This window comes from Trachemys scripta, chromosome 4 (assembly GCF_013100865.1).
Source record: "Trachemys scripta elegans isolate TJP31775 chromosome 4, CAS_Tse_1.0, whole genome shotgun sequence".
In the NCBI taxonomy this organism is placed as follows: Eukaryota; Metazoa; Chordata; order Testudines; family Emydidae; genus Trachemys; species Trachemys scripta.
The window spans coordinates 63,596,315-63,619,555 of record NC_048301.1 but is presented as its reverse complement, the minus strand read 5'-3'; the positions used below and the strand labels follow the sequence as shown (position 1 = coordinate 63,619,555).

The following is a 23,241-nucleotide window of genomic DNA, read 5'->3' as shown; positions in this document are numbered from 1 at the left end:
TTATCAGAGTTCTATATCTCGTCTTTCAATATGCAGATCTGCAAACTCTATCATTCAGCAATGCTGCCGGCTGTCATAGGGCTGCTTAGACCTAGGAGAAATGTTAATCAAGGGAGAAGTTGCCTGGCAACGAATTCACCAGTTAGGGGTCTCTGTTCGCCTGAGGAGGCTGATCAGGAGGTCATCTGATAGAGGTGCTGGAAGATTATAAAAAGCAGAAGCTGTTCAGTTTGTTCTCTCTCTTAAGCCTTCTTCCATCAGTATAAGTTGAGGGAAACTTCTGCAGGAGCCAGAAAAGGTGAGGAGAGAGCACTCTACCTGCTTGAACACAGATGGTCTCCCAGTGACAGGGTGAGCTAGAGTAAGGGGAAATGCATGTAGGATTTATTTATTTTTCATATAGATCTGTGTAATTCTCATGCAATTAAAGAGCAATAATCGATTAGAACTCTAAGTAAGGTGCCTGTATGCTATATGCTGCACCTACCAAATGCCTCTTGAGAGAACTGTCACCCACAAGGCTTACACCTTCGGTGGGATTCTGGGGCCAGGTGTGTTTAAGCTACTGGGGTATTTTGGAGGGATCAGGACTGGATCTGGGTGCCTAGGCAACTGTATTGAGAGGCTCTATTTCCATAAGGGGGTAACAAAGCGAATTGGTGCCCAGAAAATGTGACAGAGAGGCCAGGGGAGGAAACTGTGCTACAATCTGGTGAGTCCTAGGGAAGCTTAAAACACTCAAAGATCAATAGGCTTTGATTTCCTCTCACAGCAGTCTGATGCATGGCTGGCAGGGGGAGCCCAACCGGATCTATAACACTGCTATTAATCCTTAAATGTATAATCTTTTTTTGCTGTACCAGTCACACTAAAGATAGCTTGTGGGTTAGATAGCAGTAGCTGACAATGAGGGATCGGGTTTTCTATGGTGTTCATCTCTATAGTATCTAACCACCTTCCAAACACTAACAAATGTTTCCCTTATAAAAATCCTGTGCTAAACAACTGGGATACAGATGAACAGTAGACACTCAGAGATTCTGATTTATCCAAGATCATGTAGGAAGTTGGTGGTGGAGCTAGGAATGGAATGTAGAATCATAGAATATCAGGGTTGGAGGGGACCTCAGGAGGTCATCTAGTCCAACCCCCTGCTCAAAGCAGGACCAATTCCCAACTAAATCATCCCAGCCAGGGCTTTGTCAAGCCTGACCTTAAAAACTCCTAAGGAAGGAGATTCCACCACCTCCCTAGGTAACCCATTCCAGTGCTTCACCACCCTCCTAGTGAAAAAGTTTTTCCTAGTAGATCTCCTGCATCCTAGTACCTGTACCACAAGGCTGTCCTTCCTTGGAATAGATGTGAGGAGCAAGTCATTATGGCACCAGGATCACCCTAGATCAGGTGTCGGCAACCTTTCTGAAGTGATGTGCCGAGTCTTCATTTATTCACTCTAATTTAAGGTTTTGCGTGCCATTAATACATTTTAATGTTTTTAGAAGGTCTCTTTCTATAAGTCTATAATATATAACTAAACTATTGTATGTAAAGTAAATAAGGTTTTAAAAATGTTTAAGACGCTTCATTTAAAATTAAATTAAAATGCAGAGCCCACCGGACCGGTGACCAGGACCCAGGCAGTGTGAGTGCCACTGAAAATCAGCTCACGTGCCTTGCCTACCCCTGCCCTAGATTCACACATGGAGGGGAACTTCTGTATGTGCACCTACTCATTTACCCTCCCCTCTCCCCTACATGGAAGGAGTTCAGCTGCTCCCACAGCGCCATTCCCCAGGATCCCACTGCAGTTTGGGGATCCATTCAGGGGAAAGGAGCAGAGGTAGGAGGAAAAAACACATAAATACTATCCCTGCCAAGGTTCTTCAGGCTAGGTGGTATAATTGTAAGCAACACCCAAAAGTTGCTGCAGATCCTCCTCCTCAGAGCTACGAGCCCCTACTTCCTGGCAAATGAGATCCCAACTTGCATCATAGGTTTGCAGTAAGGATATGGGACCTTCTAACGGGAAAGAAAAGTCTTATGGGCCAGGAATGTCCCATGTTTTATCTGTGGTTGTAACGTCGTGGCCTCAGTGGGAAGATGTACAGATCCTAAACTACACTTTAGAAATAACTGCTAGGAATTTCATATTGTCAGTATTGCCCAGTCAAATCCATCTATCCTTCATTCTGCATCACAAAAATGAAGGGTGAACTTGACCCCGTAACACTGACAATTTGAAATTTCTAACAGCGCATCCTAAAGACCACTGTTCAAGAGACAGGCCTGTACAAGGTTTCCAAAACCTAGTACATTTATTCTAAATAGGCCTTAGAAGTCTCAGTTAAAAAAAATCGTTAGAATTCACTATAATATCCATTTGCCAGCCAAACCAGTTATTAGTGTTGCAAAAAAAACAACAACTTACAATACCATTTTTAATTTGAAAGCCAGAGAGGAAGTGCAAAACAATAACAAATTTGTAAATAGAGAATCACAAATAGAAATTGAAAATGAAAACATTTGGGTTGAATGGTTAGGCACAGACCTAGAAGCCTTCTCCTACCTGGTCAGATTTAACAGTGCCACAGATCTTAAAAAAACAGGGCAGCAAAGCAGGTAACTTATGCAGTTCTTGTGTCTTGCAGATAGCCAGCTCCATTTCCCAGTGATGCTGTAGCAACCTGCATGGATGGAAGAGCCCAGAGTGCAGGAGGAAAGAGTTTGGAAGAGGGCAGGAGGCACCAGGAAGTGAGCCTGTGTGCACATAGTTGGAATACTGGAATGCAGTTACAGCCCCTCAGCAAATAGTTTTTAATAAAGGGATAATTTAGTTTTAGAAACATGGAGAAACAAGTTATTGCCCCGCATGTGGTTCATGAAATAGACGTGTGAAACTTCCAAAGGGGCACAAATTGGCTTTAATGTACAATATATCTTGGTGAATAGGAGTCTTGATTCTTATGGCCAGGACTCAAATCAAATGCCCTAATCCTATATAAATGTGACAGAATGACACCTCAGTCGTCAAGTGCTGACCACCAGTAAGAGAAATACCAGCATGTCCCTGCGGGGAAACTGATAGCAGCTGAGGCTAAATAGTTAATGGTCCTGAAAATTGCACCAATACTGCATTTTTGTGCAAGAGATTTTAATAAATGCTACTAGTCTAATTTACTTTGCTAGTGAGTTAAAATACCCAGTATCAGTTTTTAAATGGAAGTGGAAGGCTGTCTTACTTGGTCATTTCTATCTAAGAATTTAGTTTGATATGTTACTGAGTGACTTCTACTTTTTTTTTTAGCCATGAGATTTTCCCATTTCTCCCTCTTCTTAAGGATTTGCTTGGTTTTCCACGTATCTTCTAAGGTCCCATATATCAAGTAGCTTGCCCTATAAATGAGAATTTTACATGTCTCTCTTCAGACCCCATTAGCATTGCTCCTAATTTAGCAAAAGGCTTTGCTGCAAAGTTCTTCTTTCTCCTTAAGGTTGAAGATGGGCTGCCTTCATGGGATTGAGGACACACACCCCCCCCCCCCCCCCCGTCACCAGTCATTAGATACCCTAATTTATTCAAAATTCATATTTTATTCAAAAAAGACTTCTCCTAAGGAAACTGTCCTTTACATTTCTGTGGTGTAATTGTAGGAGAGAGACTACAATCATAATAAAACCCCAATTGAAATGCCATGAATGTCTTCTCATTCCTTTTTTCTGCTTCAGAAGTGGAAGGCAAAAATTAATTGTAGCAAAATTACCTTTTTCCGGTTCCCAGAGCTGGATTTGTTTGTCCAAAGTACAAGGCTTGTATTTATGAACTGTGTTTGCCTTAAGACTGTTTCCACAGAGTGAGCTGTTTATCTGGCACTGTGTGAGCTGACACATCTTGCAGCAATAACATTCCTCTGGGAGTCATTTTTTCACATGTGAGATAAAACATAATACAGAAAATCCCCAGTACTACTTGCTTCCCAGCAGCTGCTTAGTAATCTACCTAAGTCACCACCCTATCAATAGGTGATGAAACGAGGGGTGATCCAATGTGAGATCATGCTGCAGTATTGATCCTTTCCCTTCTAAAAAGAAGTTTGGATGCAGCAATATTTCTGCAGTCTGCTAGCCTATAAAGATGCTATCAGACACAAATGGCTAAAGAAGGAAAAACCAAAGAAATGGAAGATTGAAGGAAATCTCAACAGGGTGCCCCAGTTGTATATGGGAGCCTGATAAAGAAACACATTTACATATATGAAGCCTGGTTCTCTCTCTCTCTTGTTTTTAAACAGTACAAGGGAAAAATGTTTAAAGAAAGTGTCCTACATTACAAGCGATTAATACAAATCCAGATGTCTTTATTTTAATTGCATATGACTTACTCTATGGGTTTGCAGTATTGTTGTAGCCATGTTGGTCTACATCTTTTATTGGTCCAACTTTGGTTGGTGAAAGAGACAAGCTTGTAAGCTTCACAGAGCTCTTCTGCAGGTCTCTAACTTACACTAACTATGTGATTCTTCAGCAGCCTATCTTTGCATAGCCCAACATGGGTCTCAGTTAATAAAGGATGACTTAGCACAGATACATAGGACAAATGCAGGACTCAGAGTTAATAACGGCAAAGGGATGAGGATTTCGTCCATGTTGGTTTAACTTAGACTGTGGATGGTGGTCTCTAAGCTCCCACATGAGGGCAGATATAAATTCAAAGTAGTCCTCAAGTCTGTTCACTATACCTGTCTGAGGGTATGAGAGTGATTAGGTTTGGGTTTGTTCGTGCACTCCGTTCCTCCTGTATGTTAGCTCCTTCCTCCTCAGCCCTATTGGTGGCTCTGTAGTGCCAGACAACATGGGTTCATGACTGGAACAGGAACCCTGCAGCCTACACAGAGAAACTGCTCCTGCAGCAGGTATTAGCATTTGCCACAAGAGCAAAGATGGAAGGTGACTGGTTTTCAAAGAGCTGCCTAGTACTTTATTCCATACTTAATATTTAAAGTAAGGGGAAGGGCAAATGCAAGGTTATATAGTTTACCCATTCCTAAATTGCTCTCCTCCATCTCCATTGCCATACTTCTCACCTTAGTCAGGGTCTCTTCAAGTTGGGAAGTGGTGCTTTATACGGTCCATAAACAGAAAAAGAACAGGAGGGGGAATAGGGAATAAACCTACAAAAAAAACTATTATTGTTTTAACACACAAATAGCATCACACTGCCCAGAAGAAAGGTGACACGGGCCGCTGTAAATTCCATAACTAGGAACTATTTAGCTAAAGGCTACTAGAAAACCTTGCCTTAGCCCATGGGTGGGCAAACTTTGTGGGCTGAGGGCCACATCGGGGAATAGAAATTGTATGGTAGGCCATGAATGCTCACAAAATTGGGGTTGGAGTACAGAAGGAGGTGAGGGCTCTGGTTGGGGATCTGGGTTGCAGATGAGGAGTTTGGGGTGTAGGAGGGTGCTCTGGGCTGGGATCAAGGAGTTTGGAGAGCAAGAGGGAGCAGGGCTGGGGCAGGGGGTTGGGGCATGGGGAGAGGCTCAGGGGTGCAGGCTCTGATTGGCGCTTATGTCAAGCGGCTCCTTGAAGCAGTAGCATGTTCCTTCTCCAGCTCCTATGCATGGAGCGGCCCCCAACCCTGCTAGAGTGCTGGAGCAGGGCCATGCGGCTGCTTCCAGGAGCCACGTGGTGCGGCCCCCAACCCAGTACCCCGACTCGAGCGCCAGGGAGGGCCCGAGCCTCATGGTGCAGCCCCTGACCTGGCGTGGGACAAGCCTAAGACCCTGCTCCCCAGCAGAAGCTTGGGGGCTGGCTTAAAACAGCCCGCGGGCTGTAGTTTGCCCACCCCTGCCCTAGCCAGTTGAGGACAGTCACAGCTGAGTGGGTTCCTCCTCTCCCATGAACTTGAGTACTGAGATGGGGAGGCCTCTTTGTGTTTCTATCAGTGAGTTTCCCTCCTGTGAACTGCACAATAACAACACCAGCTCTTCCTAAACCCTTAGCATCTTCCAAAGTCTGCAGCGATAGAGCAAGGGCTTCGTAGGCGCCCTTGACTCAGCCTCAGCATCCCTTTCAAAGGGCTTGATTCTGCCACCTTTTCACAGGGGCTTTGAGTGTGCTATTCAAGGCATATTAGGTGGCAGAATTGGGCGCATAGCAGCCCTCCCTTTTCATCCTACGTGCAGAGTCCTTGTTTCACCGATGTCCTCCTTCCCTATGTTTTTTTTAAATTTACATCCAAGTTACACATGGCAGAGATGGCCATTGTTCCCAAGCTTTTTGAGAGCATGCACCATTTCAAAGGCTCAGCCATGTAAAACTAAACCCAGTTTTCACTGGAATGCTAAAAGGTCCTTCTCAATGAGGGCTATCTCCATTTTGAATTTCAACTTTCACATCCTCCTCCCTGTCTCCCCCTCCACTTACTTCAGATGCAGACTTTCTGCTGACTTTTTTTTTTTAATTACATACATTCTGAACTGAACTACTTCTGCTCAAATTTTCAAAAGAAATCTCTTCTTTATACTGAGACCAACTAAGGAAAATTTCAGTCGGAAAAGTGAAGATTCTGGAAATCTACAAGAAACTGAAAATAGTGTGTGTTAGAATGGAAGCAGTTCTGAAGCCTTAACTATAGCCCTAAATACACAAATACTGCTATAAGAGAGATTAGGACATAAAGAGAATTGAGTATGTGTGACTGGGATACATGATCACCTCATGGATTTTTTTTTAACCAGATGTAACAGCTATACTATAATGCTATACATAATTCATATGGGTTCCAGGTGTCCAGTTTTTGACTGAAACGCCTGGTTGAAAAGGGACCCTGGTGACTCTGGTCATCACTGCTGACCGGGCTGCTAAAAGTCTGGTCAGTGGCACAGGAGGGCTAAGCCAGGCTCCCTGACTGCCCTGGCTCCACATTGCTCCAGAAAGCAGCTAGCATGTTCCTGCAGCCCCTAGGCGCAGGGGCAGCTAGGGAAGCTCTGCGCGCTGTCCCTGCCCTGAGCACTGGCTCTGCAGCTCCCATTGGCTGCGGTTCCCAGACAATGGGAGCTGTGGGTGCCGCACCTGTGGGTGTGGGCAGCATGCAGAGCCCCCTGGTCCCTCCACCCAGGAGCCGGACATGCCGGCCACTTCCGGGAGCCACCTGAGGTAAGCGCTGCCTGGCCAGAGCCTGCACCCCTGCATTCCCTCTTGCACTCCAAAACCCCCCTCATGCCGGCCCCACCCCCAACCAGAGCCTGTACTCTCTCCCACACCCCACCTCCGTGCTCCAGCCCCAACCCCCTCCCGCACCCAAACTCCCTCCCGGAGTCCGCACCCCCCGCCCTCCAGTCCCTCCCACACTCCAACTCCCTGCCCCAGCCTGGAGGACCCTCCTGTACCCCAAATCCCTTATCCCCGGCCCCACCCCAAAGCCCACATCCCCAGCTGGAGCCTTCCTAAACATTCCTTAGTGTTGGCATAGGAGGCTGTGTCTACTCAGCTTGATCAAGGACTGAACTAGCAGGTGTCTCAGGCTGAAGTGCATTGTCTAAGATAGCTGGATAGTTCATACTATGATAGGACCAGCCTTTACTACTCTCCAAGAAAAGAAATAATGAGACGACTCAGCAATATGTTGCAAAGCAGGAAAGGACTTTGCTCCATTAGGGCAAAATGGAATTCCTCCTGAAGTCAATAGGAATCATTTACATTTCATGGGGGCTAAATAGGGCCTTTTCACAGTAGTGGTGAAATCATGACCCCTCTGAAATCAATGACAAAACTCCCATTAACTTAAGCAGGCACCAGTTGTTTTGTGAGAGTGTGCCATGCAAAGAGTACCCAGAAAGGGCCTTTCCCTCCTAGTAGAACACCAGAGTTATGAACTGACCAGTCGATCACACACCTCATTTGGAACTGAAAGTACACAATCAGGCAGTAGCAGAGACACTCCCTCCTCCCCCTCCCCCAAAAGCAAATACAGTGAAGTTTCAAAGCAGTATTAAATCAATGTTCAGTTGTAAACTTTTGAAAGAAAAACCATAACATTTTGTTCAGAGTTATGAACATTTCAGAGTTACAAACAATCTCCATTCCCGAGGTGTTCGTAACTCTGAGGTTCTACTGTACGTTGTGCCATCTGATCTGCTACTTTTATGTAAAGGTTTGTTCACTGAAGAGAGTGGACAATACAGATGACAACTGGTGAAAATTCAAGAAAATTCTGCCCTGCATTTGGCAGTTAGGCCTTTTCTACACACTAAGGTTGTACTACCTGAACTACACCAGTACAGTTCAAGCTGTACAAGCCATAGTGTGGATGCAATTATATCAATATAAAGATGCCCTGTTCAGATATTCCTATACAGGAAGCGGAATAAGTTATGCTAGTAGAAAGCACTTTTCTATGGATAAAATGAGCCTACAGTAGGGGTTGTACCCATTTAACTATTAGAGTGCAAAAAAGCACATACCCCCCACAGCCAAAATAGTTAAACATGCATAGAAAATATGCATAGACCAACCCTTATTCTTATGAAGGGGCGTTTATATTATATTAAAAGATACAGAGTCAACTTGAAAGACACTAACATCTGAAAACGTTGCATCACCTAAGATTACGGAGGCTACTTAGTGAGGAGGAAAATTCTCCATTCAGAGTTTTTGTGCATTTGATGGAATCTATAGTCCACTGACTAACAGAAAAGCCCCTTCATAAACAAATGGGAGCAGAAAAACCACTATACACACTTTTTAAAAAGCCCTTTTAAAAAAAAATTCAGACAATACTATTTAAAAGGTGCTCTCATAAAAAGGATTTTTTTTTAAAAGATCAGTCACTTCGAATTAACATTTTAATCCACAGATCCAAATGCAAGTTAGTGATTACAAAGGGCCAGGCTACCGCCATTCCTCCCTCCTCCACAGTTATTTTTTAAAAATCATAGAATACTGCAATTGAAACATTCACAGGGAAAAATGAGTTTGTCACAGCATGGTATTGATGCCTGCTGGCAATGTGTTAAGACTTAACAGCATGTTTCCATGGTCTGTTTTTTGCTTTGCTCTCTTCCAGTACTTCTGTCCCCTCCTAATGAACAGCTTGGTAAGGATGTTCTTGATTTCAAAAGACTGTTGTATTCTCATGCCTGCCCCAAAACAGCCAAACAATATTATGTTGAAGGAAAAAAGAACTGTTTTACCAATAATGAATGCCAGAAAAAATTTCTTTTGCGCAAGAAAAAAATAAAACCCGTGTAATTCATGAACTGAAGAAAAATCTGTATCATATGCAATGAGGACTGTGTGATCTTATATTGAGCCTGAAGAATGATCAAATGTCTTACAGCAAAATGCCAGGTCCTCCACTCAAGAGAAATGTAGGCTGGTAACAATGATCAAAAGAGCTTAACTCTGAAATGAACTAATTCGCATGGGCAACTTGGGAGGAGGAGGGGCCTGTTAACATTGGGACATCTCACTACAGTCCACTGTGGTTGATTTGCTCCTTTTTCTAGCTAAGATGCTCTTCTTTGTAGGCTGGCTGACTTGTATAACACACAGTAGCCTTTGTATGGATGCCAGTGGGCACAGGTCCACCTACGGAGTTGGTGATGTTCTCTGACAGAGGAATTTCATTAACATTAATATGCACATCATTTATTGTTTTGCTATGGAATATCACATTTCTTATTATTTGTATTGTTGTGGCACAGAGGGGGCTCCAGTCATGGATCCTGGCCATGGATCACAGCTAGGCACTGTATAAACACATCAGAAAAATATGGTCCCTGCCTCAAATAGCTGATAGGCCAATAAGTTCAGTGCAGTATGTGATACTCTTCAATCTCCATGGTAAATTATTGTGATTTTGTTTTAGTAAACCAATTCTCCAGCTTTAGATTTAAGGCAAAATTCATTGTATTCTGATTTTTATATCCTCAGGCATATTTTGCATCTTTAAGATTCAGTACACTATCAGTTACATTCTCCTTAATTTGTACTTCCAGTTGGCTTCTAATTTAGTTGTCAACTTTCTTACAGCTAACTCATATTCAGTCAACGCTTCCAAGAACTTTCAGCCTCAAAAAATGGACTTTTAAGGAACCTTTTTTCAAACTGAGCATTTTAAATTGAACCACTGTATGAACTCTTGCAAGGGGAGTAAATACATTTCTAGTAAGATAGCAATGGACAAGGTGGCGGGGGTAGGAGAATAGCCATAATCCAGATTTCCTGACAGTATCAAGTTTTACTTTTTCGGTCAGGCAATTTAAAACAAACAAACAAACAAAAAAAAGACCCACATCATATCTATTCAGGGGCAGGTGCCAGAGGTGTTTCCTATTCTGAGTCATGGTCCAGGTTTTTAGAATGTGCTCATCACTATGGTATCAGGATAGTGGTGGACCCAGTAGAGCTCATGCCACTTTCCCTCAAAATTCCTTATATCGCTACTCATGTAGGTATTTAATTCACCCTGTCAGCTGCTTTTCTCAGCATCTGATTCTTATCTGGATGTCTTGAACTTGGGATATCAGAGCTATGGAATTCACCTCGGAGTACATAATTCTTTATCACTCAGCAGCACCCCTGCTGGAGTGGCACTTCCAACCAACCAACCCTCAGGAGCTGAAAAGTGAACCAGACACTGGAATATTGAATCCATAAAGGTTTTATTGAGTTGTAATGAAAATAAAAGCAAGGTCAACTCAGAGCAGGGTCTTGCCACAGGATATAGAGCAGAAATGTCATACCACCACTTCCTGTTCTCCCTAATCTGATAATAAAAGTATTAGTTGTGCGGCTTTGCACAATGAGTAAAAAGATCATTAGATTTTCATTATTCCTCATGGTAGGTAGGTTTTGTTTCTGCACCTGTAAACTTTCTTAATTTTGGTGGCTGATTTACATAGCAGCACTGGTGAGCTGTGGTAAACTGTGGAAAGTATGCTGTGGTAAACTGTGGAAAGTATGCTGTAAACTGTGTGCAAAACACCACGTTCCACATGTACAACTGATTCTTCAGATTTCTTTATATTACCTTCTCCCTCCCCTCGGTAGTGCCAATCATTGAGAAAAACATTAAGTGACAGAAAAGTGTCAAGTTTTAGAAATAACCATTCCGTGTTTTTTTAAAAAAAGTGTTTTTCCCCAAATTCTATTAATTATTTTTCTATACATTCTACTTCATTTACTCCTTTTTTTTTTGGTTTGAATTAGGAGATTCTTTAGAGAACACAAGCAAAAAACCTCACACCACCTGTGTAGATGAGATCTGTGCTCTTACTAGTTAGCATATTCAAGTTACTTAAATTTTGCATCTCACAACAGCCCCATGTAAGTATTCTCTCTACTTTAAAGATAGGGAAAAGTGACATGAAGAAGCACAGTGGCTGTCCAAAGACATAAACAAAGGGTCTGTCTACACTTCGAGCTGGGGATATCATTCTAAGCTTGTGGAGACACACCGTGCTAGCTCAATGAGAGCTCGCATGCTTAAAATCAGAGAGGGTAGCCCCTGCCACTGCTCACACTACTGCAGCTACGTTCTATTTTTAAGTGCGCTAGCTCAATAAGAGAGAGCACTAGAATGGCTCCTTGAGCTGGGAATGACATCTCCAGGTGGAAGTGTAGACACATATCCAAAGAGTCAGAGCTGAGATTAGCATTAGGGACTTCCCAAGTCTAATCCTGTACCTACACTATTCTTTCTGATTCCGGGAGGGATGGAGGAAGAAAGGGATAGTCTATAAATATGAAACACTTCATGGTTTTTATCCATAAATCTCAAAGTGTATTATATCCACCAGCTGGAGAAACTGAACAGTAAAGTTCAACAACTTACCCTGGATCACACAGCAGGTCACATAACCAGTTTCCTGACTCCCACTCCTGTGCCTAGTCATTGACCCACACTGCTCCACTTAGATCTTTCATCCCTGAAGAATCCTACCTCCGTTGTTCCCTGCTGTGATTCCCCACTCTGACCATCACAGAGCCTACCTTTAACACCAATCAACACTGCTCTTTCATTAGACAGGTGTTGGGTCACTGTTGGGAGAGAAAAGGCAAAGACAGAGCACACTGCCTCTCTTTAGCACTGTCTGAAGAAGAATAGAGCAGGACTTAGACACACACATTACAATTAGATTTTGAGTTGCTGATATACATTACAGCATTATATACATCAATAAGTGTTTTTAGCACAAACCATAGTGACACCTAGTGTGAAGGCCACGATTGCAGACCTTTGTTATGGTCAATACTGTCTTTAATGACATCCAATCACACTGAGTGGTTTTGTATGCCCATGTGTAAACACTGAAATAAATAAATAGCAGCACAGTTCCAATAACGCATTATAAAGATCCACTCCTGAATTTTTTCCAATGTTATAAAATTAGGAATTTAATCAATTAAAACATTGTTTTCATTCAGTAATCAGGAAATAATTCCATCTGTCAAACACACAGGTCCATTCTGTACCACAGAAAACCCCATTACCACAAAGTTCTGAAGCAATTCAGGGACAGCTTCAGATTTTACCATTTAATTGCTTGGGCTATACTGAAATGCCGCCATACAAACCTGCAGTTCACAGCTTAACTCAAAAGAACTTTGAATACCTTCATCAGGCATCAAGAGCTCTGACAGTTTTTCATTTCCACTATGTAAGTTCTCAGCTCAGAAGAGCTCAGTGTCCAGGATTTATGGATCAGAACTAGAGTCAGCACCACCAACCAGGTCTTCATTGGGGAGAGGAAGAAAGCCAGAGTTCCATAGGTCCGTTGCAGGAAGTAACAGGAATAGATTTGCCAGGCCAGCAGGAGCAGCATGGTTAGGTGGATTGTCACAGCCAGGAAGTGCCTGACATGACGGACATGAGAGCAGAAGCTATGCCCCTGGCATCGTAGCAACAGGCACCAGCACAGGTAAGCCATCAAAGGCAAGTTAAAAAATACCACCTGGAAAGACAAGCAGAGAGAAATGAGAATTTAAATGTGTCAGGAATGTTATACTGAGCAAGTCAGACCGTGGGAAGATACAGGAGGGCACAATAACTATCCCATGGACTGGTCTAGTAGCCAGCAATAGTGTTCCAGAGGGTATAATTCCTGGAGTTAGATTCTTCCACAGAGACTGTTCGTGACAGGGAATATTGGGAAGGCATTAAACTCAGACTGGTGAAAGTATGAGTTTCTCTATTTAACAGTGAAACCTACTGACCAATTTGAAGGGTTTGCAAAAAAATCTTAACCACTCAGTCCTCCTTGGCTGGAGAAAGGCTCGGGTGTGATGCATTGCAGCAAGAGGAAGTGGAAAATCCTTTGCTTCCAACTGGTGTACAGAAGAGTCAAAGGAAAATTAAACAGAGGGAAGGAAAAGAAAGAAAAGGTTGAGAGAGAGATGCAGCATTGCTTTTCCTTTCTGCTCCCTCCCTAAGGCAGAGAAGAGGTAGCGTGAATTAATGATTGCTAACAGGAAGCCAAGATTTACTGATGATATTTAAGAAGGAAAACAAAGGAGCATCAATAAGTCAAAACTTCACAAGGGAGTGGACAAAAATTGATAGAACTCCTCAATGAATGTTCCCCCCTTTTAACATTTGGAGTTTTTTCTTGCCAGTTCTAAACCTTGTTCCTTCCTCCACTTTATCTGGCATGAATGATTTGGATGTGTTACGTGTGTTGAAATATCACCTCTATAATACAGCTAACTAACACTAAGGCAGTGGCAGCTACTCTACTAGATACCAGTTAAAACTGCATTCTGCGTCACATCCACTCTCCCTAGAACCCAGAAGTGTGCATACCCCCATGCACATTTCATCTGAAAATTTTAATCTGTTGTCTATGATTCCTGTTGTCCAACTACACTTTGAAACAGAGCAACAGGTCCACTGGTCTTCCAAATGGAACCAGAAGCCTGTTGAAGGATTCTGTTTTCTTCTGTGGATGAAAGAGGGCAAGGAAGAGGAAGCTGAAGGGAAGAAAAAAGGATTGTAAATTAACCAATGGCCAAAGACTGAAAAAAAAAATAGAATTTAAAAATTAAAAAGAAAGCAAATAAAGTTGAGTTTCTGGAAAAACACTTGGGTAGATGTTCTGTTGAGTTTTGTAGAGGGAAACCCATTCATTTGCATACTATGCTGCCAAGCAGATCTTTTCTATAGTGTTTTTAGTCCCTAAGAAGTTATGTTGTCAGAGGAGGGAAAGGTGAGCTTTCAAATGCCCTTCTAGAAATTCTAATGGCTAGCTGTATTCTGTGTCATGCATGAGTTTCAGCACTGACACACATTGAAAAAAGAGATGCTGGAGTTTTAAGAGTCCCCCTTCGGCAAATACTTGAGGGCAAGGGCAGGTGGGCAAAATTGGGGATCTGGTGTGACAGTTTCTAGGACTCTGATACTGTAAAGGGGAAGGGAGGAAGGAAAATACTTAACTCTAATGAAAGAAATCCTACCTCACACCTGAAGCATAGAAATTTTTTTTTCTAATAATCAGGAAAGGAGGAGCAGCACTGATATAATTAGCTAAACAAACCAACTAGGAAACAATGAACCTTGCTGGCAAAATAGAGGAAATAACAGCACCAACACATTAAGGATGTTTTCCTAAAAGATATGCTCTAGGAATTATTTTGGGGAAGTTCTATGGTCTGTGTTAAAAAGCCTTCTATCTATCCTTAATCTGACATCCAGGTTATAATGCCACCTCTCCTGCAGTATCTCAAATGGCCTCCACATTTGTCAGGTAGAAAGCTCCAGGGTTAGCTCACATTTTTAACTCTTTGACTCCAGGACAACAGATTTCCTGACAGATATCACACTGTCAATAAAGATATGCCCTATAAAACACCTATGTTGAATTGGCTATACAGACAAAGAACAGGAACTACTAAATGTGCTCCATTTAACTTACCAAATTCCACTTAAACCTTGGTCTCAGTTTGAAAGATCAGAGTCTTGACCACCATAATGTCACTTCTCCCATTTGCCACAACCCTCCTCCTCCACTATTTCTAAAATTCAAAGATCTTGAACAAATCTCACAGTTTAAAGCAGCTTGCCAATGTTCATATCTAAATTCTCACCTGTAAAATTCCAACCACGAATGTCAAGCTGCCTTGCAGGAAATGTCCACCAACAATTACCCCAAAGGAAAAACAGATGCCCATCTGGCCATCTATCACCTCGCCAATAAACCAAGGTCCTGTAGGGGAGGAAATAAATTCAATAGCAATAGTAAATACAATAAGAGATGACTTACTCCACCAGCCCAAAGCATAAGCTAGTATTAGGAAAACTACTTGTTTGTCTAGTGAATCACTTTAGAATAAACACCATGTATTGAGCCTGATAAACATTCCTGGGTGAAACTAACAAAGCATAGTGCATCATCAACTGATGCCACCTGACACCCTACAATGAAAATATTTTTATATAAAACGAATCTCTAACAATTCTGATATCACAGAGAAAATTTTGCTGCAGGTAGAAATGGTGTATCCATAGAAACTATCCTTCTGAAACACAGATCTTTCACCAGGGTTACAGTGTGTTTATGCACTAGTCTTTCACATCTTGATTTAAATCTGGCTTCGGTTACAAATGAAAGTGAGCTTGGCACACTCAGTTTTAGTGGATGTTTATTTGTGTTACAAAAGTCACCATATAATTTGGTACCATGTTCTTAGGGAAAGACCAGACTAAGTAAGCAGGGTGTTTCGAGGTCAAAGTTGAGGTGCCTTCGTAAGCTATACTGTGAAATAGATATGCCATATGCTCACACTTTGCCAAGCCATTTATTATTTAAAAGAATAAGTGAGCCCTGAGTTAAACAAAGTGAATTTGTTTTAAATGTTCACAGAATAATTTTAGACGGCAAAGTCATGACATTCTAAGTTTGGAATATATTGTACAAGAATTTTTAAAATCACAACACAACTTTGTAACCCACCTAACTTTTTTATTTTATATATAATCTAAAATTTTTATTGAGAAACCTCTGAACACCTCTGCACATTTTAAAAATTACAATTTACATCCTCTAGTATTCTAAGCTACATACCCAGAGCTGTATACAAACTCAGTATCAGAACAGAGTAATAGAAGGTGTTTGTTTTGCTCAAGACGTGAAGCGAAAAGGAGGTCAGCATTACTAATCCTGGGGGTCCTGAATGAAGGAAGCAGTTGAGAAAAATTATTAATTCAGAGCATAAAGGATACATATAAAAAGTGTCTGTTTAAAACAAATCTACACATTGTTTAAACAGAATATATAAAATAAGAAAAATAAATTAACAGAATATTGAGTAAGTTTTGAGCACCAAAATAAATAAACAGGCAGCTTCTCTAAGAACATAAGAATGATCATAGTGGGTTGGACCAATGGTCCAGCTAGCCCAGTATCCTGTCTTCTGACAGTGGTCAGTGCCAGATGCTTCAGATGGAATGAACAGAACAGGCAATTATGAGTGATCCATCTCTTGTCATCCAGTCTCAGCTTCTGGCAGTTGGAGGTGTAGGGACACCAAGAGCACGTGGTTGTTGTCCCCATCCTGGCTAATAACTATTGGTGGACCTATTCTTCATTAATTTATCTAATTCTTTTTTTAATCCAGTTATATTTTTGGCCTTCACAATATACCCTGGCAATTAGCTCCACAGGTTAACTATACATTGTGTGAAGAAATACTTCTTTTTCTTCGTTTTAAACCTGCCGCCTATTAATATCAATAGGTAACCCCTAGTTTTTGTGTTATGTGAAGGTGTAAATAACACTTCCCTAATCACTTTCTCCATACAATCCATGATTTTACAGACCTCTATCATATCCCCCCCTTCAGTCACCTCTTTTCCAAGCTGAACAGTCCCACCCTTTTAAATCTCCTTGTATGGAAGCTGTTACATACCCCAAATCATTTTTGTTTCCCTTTTCTGTACCTTTTCCAATTCCAGTATTTATTTATTTTTTTTTGGGGGGGGGGCAACCCAAACTGCATGTAGTATCCAAAGTGTGGGCATACCATGGATTTATATAGTGGCATTATGATATTTTCTGTTCTATTATCTATCCTTTTCCTAAAGATTCCTAACATTGTTAGCTTTTTTGACTGCCCCTGCACATTAAGCAGGTATTTTCAGAGAACTATCCATGATGACTCCAAGATCTCTTTCTTGAGTGATAACAGCTAATTTAGATCCCATCATTTTGTATGTATAGTTGGGATTATTTTTTCTAATGTGCATTACTTTTCACATATCGACACTGAATTTCATCTGCCATTTTGTTACGTAGTCACCCGATCTTCTGAAATCCCTTTGTAACTTTTCACAGTCTGCTTTGGACTTAACTATCTTGAGTAATTTTGTATCATCTGCAAATTTTGCCATCTCTCTGTTAACACACTTTTCCAGGTCATTTATGAATATGTTGAACAGCACATGCCCCAGTACAGATCCTTGCAGGACCCTGCTATTTACCACTCTCCACTATGAAAATGGACCATTCACTTGTACCCTTTGTTTCCTATCTTTTAACCAGTTACTGATCCATGAGAGGACTTTCCCTCTTATCCCATTACTGCTTAGTTTGCTTAGGAGCCTGTGATGAGGGACCTTGTCAAAGGCTTTCTGAAAGTCCAAGAACGTTATATCAATTGGATCACCTTTGTTCATATGCTTGTTGACCCCCTCAAAGAATTCTAATAGATTGGTGAGGCATGATTTCCCTTTATAAAAGCCATATTGACTCTTCCTCCAATGTATTGTGTTTATCTGTGTGTCTGATAATTCTGTTCTTTCTGTAGTTTCAACCAATTTGCCTGGTCCTGAAGTTAGGTTCACTGGCCTGTAATTGCCAGAATCGCCTCTAAAGCCTATTTAAAAAAAATCGGCATTACATTAGCTATCCTCCAGTCATCTGTGCAGAGGCTGATTTAAGTGACAGATTATATACCAGGTAACAGTTCCGCAATTTCACATACGAGTTCCTTCAGAACACTTGGGTGAATACCATTTGGTCCTGGACTTATTACTGTTAGTTTATCACTTTGTTCTAAAACAGGTGGGCAAACTAAGGTCCGCGGGCTGGATCCGGCCTGCCAGACATTTTAATCCCATCCTTGAGCTCCCGCTGGGGAGTGGATCTGGGGCTTGCCCCACTCTGATATGCCAGCCAGACAGCAGGGTCGGGGGCCGCACCACACGGTTCCCAGAAGCAGCAGCATGTCCCCCCTCCAGCTCCTATGCGTAGGGGCAGTCGGCTGGCTCTGCTCTGCACGCTGCCCCCGCCCCAATTGCCGTCTCTGCAGCTCCCATTGGCCGGGAACCGCAGCCAATGGGAGCTGTGGGGGCGGCACCTGCGGACGGGGCAGCAAGCAAAGCCCCCTGGCCGCGCCTCCGCGTAGGAGCTAGAGGGGGGACATGCCGCTGCTTCCAGGAGCCGCTTGAGGTAAGTGCTGCCCAGAGCCGGCACCCCTGAGCCACTCCTCCCCCAGCCCCAACCCCTTGTCCCAACCCTGATCCCCCTCCTGCCCTCTGAACCCCTCGGTCCCAGCCTGGAGCCCCCTCCTACACCCCAAATCCCCCAGCCTCACCCCAGAGCCTGCACCTCCAGCCGGAGCCCTCCCCTCACACACACACCTTACCTGCCCTGCCCTAGCCCGGAGCCCCCTCCTGCACCCTGAACTCCTCGTTTCTGGCCCCACCCCAGAGCCCCACCCCCCCAGCCAGAGCCCTCACCCCCTCCCAAACCCGAACCCCAATTTTGTGAGCATTCATGGCCTGCCATACAATTTCTATAGCCAGATGTGGCCCTTGGGCCAAAAAATTTGCCCACCCCTGTTCTAAAACCTCCTCTATTGACACCCCAATCTGGGAGAATTCCTCAGATTTGTCACCTAATGGGTCGCCAGGGCTGAACTTGCTAGGGTCCGGGGCTAAAGCCAAAGCCTGAGACCCACTGCCTGGGACCGAAGCCCAAGCCCTGGGCGGTGGGGCTTAAGTTAAAGGCCGTCGGCCTGGGGCTGCAGCCTTTTGGCTTCGGCTTTGCTCCTCCTCCTCCTCCCACCCCAAGGGTGTTGGGGCTTGAGTGGGTTCAGGCTTCGGTACCCTCTCCTGGGGTCCTGTAGTAATTTTTATTGTCAGAAGGGGGTCGTGGTGCAATGAAGTTTGAGAATCCCTTGACTAGACCATATTTTATTTGACATATCAGAGGTTCTCCGAGCCCTCTTGGAAACAAAATGGCAGCTTCAAGGGACTGAATCAAGCTGAGAGGCGCTACATGCAAAGCTTGCACAGTGAACAGTAGTATAATTATTATTAGGGTTTTTTTTTTTTTGCTGTCTTGATGGCACAGGATAAAATAGTGAATAGAGGGTGGGAAAAAAATCAAAATCCTCTTAAAAAATACAGACAAAACACTGGCTCTTACCTTTGAGTGTTGGCTTTCTAAGGTACCTGAAAATAAGAAGCAAGGTGATCTGAGCAAGAACAGTCAGCCCAAACAGTACTTGAGCCTGAAAACAAGCACAATTATTCCAATAAATCAAAACTTTAAATGGTAGCTATCTTCTTAGTACAGCTGTGTGAAAGTAAGAAAAATAAATGGTTTAATTAAAACAGGTATTTTGAGATTCCTGGTGCCATCACATTTAAAAGTAACAATGAGACTTCAGAAACAGGGGAACTTGAGAAAAGTCAGTAAATTCAGGTTAGTTCTGGTTTCTATCAGAAATACTTTCATAGTGAAACAACACTGACTGTGGTAATACATTTATAATAATTTGCAAATTAGTATAGCTGTTGTAAGAACTACCAGTAATTAAGTTTCCGTATCAAAGCAAAATGGAAGAGGAATTTTGCAGTCAGTTTCATTGGGTTTCCAAGTTATTGGTATCACACACATGCCTTGCTTTCATCAATAAACACAAAAATCAAAATTACATTAAAATATACTTCACATAGGAAGACACTTATCACCATATACATTTTCAGATTGCTGTGCTGATGAAAACTACAGTTTTCTTTTAAGTGACTATGGTGAACATCAGAGTTACAAATTTAGAGAACTAATATCAGAGTTTTGAGAAAGTCACAGGTGCAACATAAAGCTTCCTTCATACAATTCTATTAATACACATTAATTATAAGATTCCATCCTCCTGTTTATTCCAGTTCTGGTCCTTTGTAAGGGTGAAATCCTGTACCTGTTGAAATCAATGGGATTTTCCACTTTAATGGGCCCAGGATTTCATGTTTGGTCTTTAGCTTTGCTAAAGCCAAGCACCACATGAGCAGATGATGTACAAGTTCTTCCTATAATCCTGTTAGTGCACCTCTGTAGTAATCTATTTTCACTACTCTTCTTTAAATTTAGTTTGGCCTTCACTTTTATGCACTTGGTGGCTTCATTTTTGTATAACTGCTCGTACAAAATACATACCTAATTCATGCACAAAACATGCATGTGTGCAAAATGGACAGCTGTGGATGCAAATGTGAGGTTTTTTTGCATGTCTAAGCAGTGCATGTTCATCTCTGATTGGTGCAATGTGGGAGCTGAAGTCTGAAAAGCTCTGTGAAGGTTCTTATATGGCCGCATCACTGTAATATCTGACCAACTCAAACATTAAATAATTTATTCTCAACGTGAGGTAGAAAAATGTCTCCGAAAGTCTCTAGAGAAGGAAAGCACGTATGACAGCTATTTTGGCTGAAAGCACCCACCAGGATGTAGTGGTCTGTAAGGAGAATGAGAGATGACAAGAAGCCAAATCTAAGAGAGAGGTTTTCATTCACAGCAAATGTATGACCTTGAGTGCTGCTCTTCCCAATGGCATCCTGGTTGGGAATAAAACAGAGAAGTAATCAGATGTAAATTGTGCCAAACAAGTGTCTTTCAAACCACTTTCCAGAATAATTCAAAATTTCAGGTTAAGGCTCCTGGCTAGGATTGCTAACTTCTTTGGAAAGATCTGATTAGTATGCACGCAGATTGCTGTACTAAATACATATTATTGCACAGGTATATTCTTTTTAGGTGAATTATGACAATGTAGTTTTATGTTGCAAGTAAATGTTTGGCCAGGAGTTTATAATCAGGAACTGTTGCATTGGAAAGGGACCCTTTAGAGACTCAGCAACTTGTGGAAGGGGGCTACCTTCAGCCATCAGTTGTGTTTTTTTTGCACACTCAACCCTGAAGACCCTCACCTCTGAAACAAGTCTGGGAGCCATGTTGTGTTCCATTTTTGATATTTTCTTTAACTAAACTGTAATTGCTGCACTCTCAACTATAAACCAGAGTATGGTAATGCATTTTCTTCCCAGTACTGCTAGTATATTTATTCAACCTAATTCCATGAGTTTTGTTTGTACATTTGTAGCACTGAGAACCTGTCTCCCAGGACATAATAAATAGGATATTTATCAAATTGTCAGGAGTATGTAGTATGTTTTATAATACAAGTGTGATCACAAAGATTTAAACTTTGAACAGTCCCATAAACTTGTGAATATTAAATATTAGACAAATTAGAAAAAATGAATGAGTATTCACATTTTCTCCAGCTAAATAATCAGAGTTAACACCTGACCTCTCTGCTCCTCCACTGGGATATTAGCTTTTCAGAGTATTCAGTTAGTGGATGTGTTAGTGATGTATGACTGGAGAGGACTGGAAGTTCATTTTTATTCAGCCCCATCCTATTAAAATGGTGGTAAATGCATATATTCGCACACTGTACTACTGGTAGATAGCCAGTCCCACTCAACCCTACTTACATGTTATCTCGTTTTTGTGCTGCTGCATGTGTGTGATGGGGCACAGGTCCCACACTGGCAAGGAGGAGGGTAAATGAAGGCTTGTTGACCCACTTGGCCCCACACAACTACACTTGCAGCAGATATCAGCTGTGGAGTTGGGAGTTAAAAGGAGAAGGCCCAGCTCAGTTCACAACTGGCCAGGAAGAATAGAGTTTGGCTTGTCCCATGCTGAGGGAAGCTTGGTTTCAGCCAAGAGTCCGAGGCAGCTTGCTGCCTGGGCGAATCTCCTGGTTGATGAGACAACAAGGCCCAAGGAGACTGACCAAAAGGACAGAATGCCTGAAGAGAAGTCCTGCGTAGAAGGGTGAGGTCCTGCTGACGACTCATCAGGTGGTTTTGAGTTTGTAGCATTTCTTTATTTTTGGATGCAAGTATTGTGGAAAGGGTGAGGCTCAAGTGTGTTTGTCTTAGTTGAAGGGCTAAAGCACCATTGCAGTGGACGTCATGAGAGATAGCAACCAACTGTTGGAGGTCCTGTGACAGAGTAGTGCTCTATAGTGCCACAAGGGGGTACAGTGGAAATGACCCCTGTAACAATGGTGGTTTTCCCGCTTAATTTGAGAAGAATCAGTTCTGAAATGTTAATGCTTTCTTTAGGAAGAAAAAATAAAAGGTTAAGAACAAGCTAGGATGCCCAACATTAACAGTACAGCAAGTTGACCACAGAAAATCCTTACTGTCCTTATCTTGCTGTGTTACAAAGAGAGAAAGTTACATATATAGATGAGTACACTTATCCAAACCCATTAAAATTTCAGAATCTGAAGTATGACTCCCTTAAAGAAGAGAGTTTTTTCCCCTACAGAAATGCTGTCTGGCTAGGCTATGCATGGTCATGGTGAGACAGAAACTGACTTTCTCAATACTATTGATTTCTATGCATAAACGTATACAAAGATGGAAGAGTTTGTTCAGTTTCTATTAGAGCTTCTTAAAAGGCACAGTACTAAACTACAGCTGCCAAAAGGAGAACTGTTCCTCACAATGTTATATTCAAACAACATAATGTCAATAACGATTTGGTGTTCTGTGATATAAAAAACATGTTAGGTGTTAGCCTTTGACAAATTTTTAGATCAATTCCAAACAAACAAACAATTTACTACAACTTCATCTCCAAGGCCCTCCAGATTTGGATCCTTGCCCTTAGTAGGCAAGGAACTGCCTCTTTCTTAACTGTCTAAAAATTTGCTTGAAGAAACATCACATTAACATACACCTCTACCTCGATATAACGCTGAACTCGGGAGCCAAAAAATCTGACCGTGTTATAGGTGAAACTGCGTTATATTGAACTTGCTTTGATCCACCGGAGTGCACAGCCCCGCCCCCCCAGAGCACTGCTTTACTGCGTTATATCTGAACTCGTATTATATCGGGTCGCGTTATATGGGGGTAGAGGTGTATGTTAATGTGAT

General features: G+C 42.2%; 1 protein-coding gene across 1 annotated transcript in view; it reads right to left on the bottom strand.

Moving 5' to 3' along the window:
• Nucleotides 1-10,650: 10,650 nt before the first annotated feature.
• Nucleotides 10,651-23,241, bottom strand: part of TMEM62 (transmembrane protein 62) — a gene marked incomplete in the record, with an annotated part of 44,788 nt that continues 32,197 nt past the window's right edge. The window contains 5 exon segments of the mRNA XM_034769204.1: nt 10,651-12,959; nt 15,088-15,206; nt 16,065-16,169; nt 19,431-19,515; nt 20,726-20,839. Of these exon segments, the coding sequence (XP_034625095.1) occupies nt 12,633-12,959; nt 15,088-15,206; nt 16,065-16,169; nt 19,431-19,515; nt 20,726-20,839 (750 nt within the window).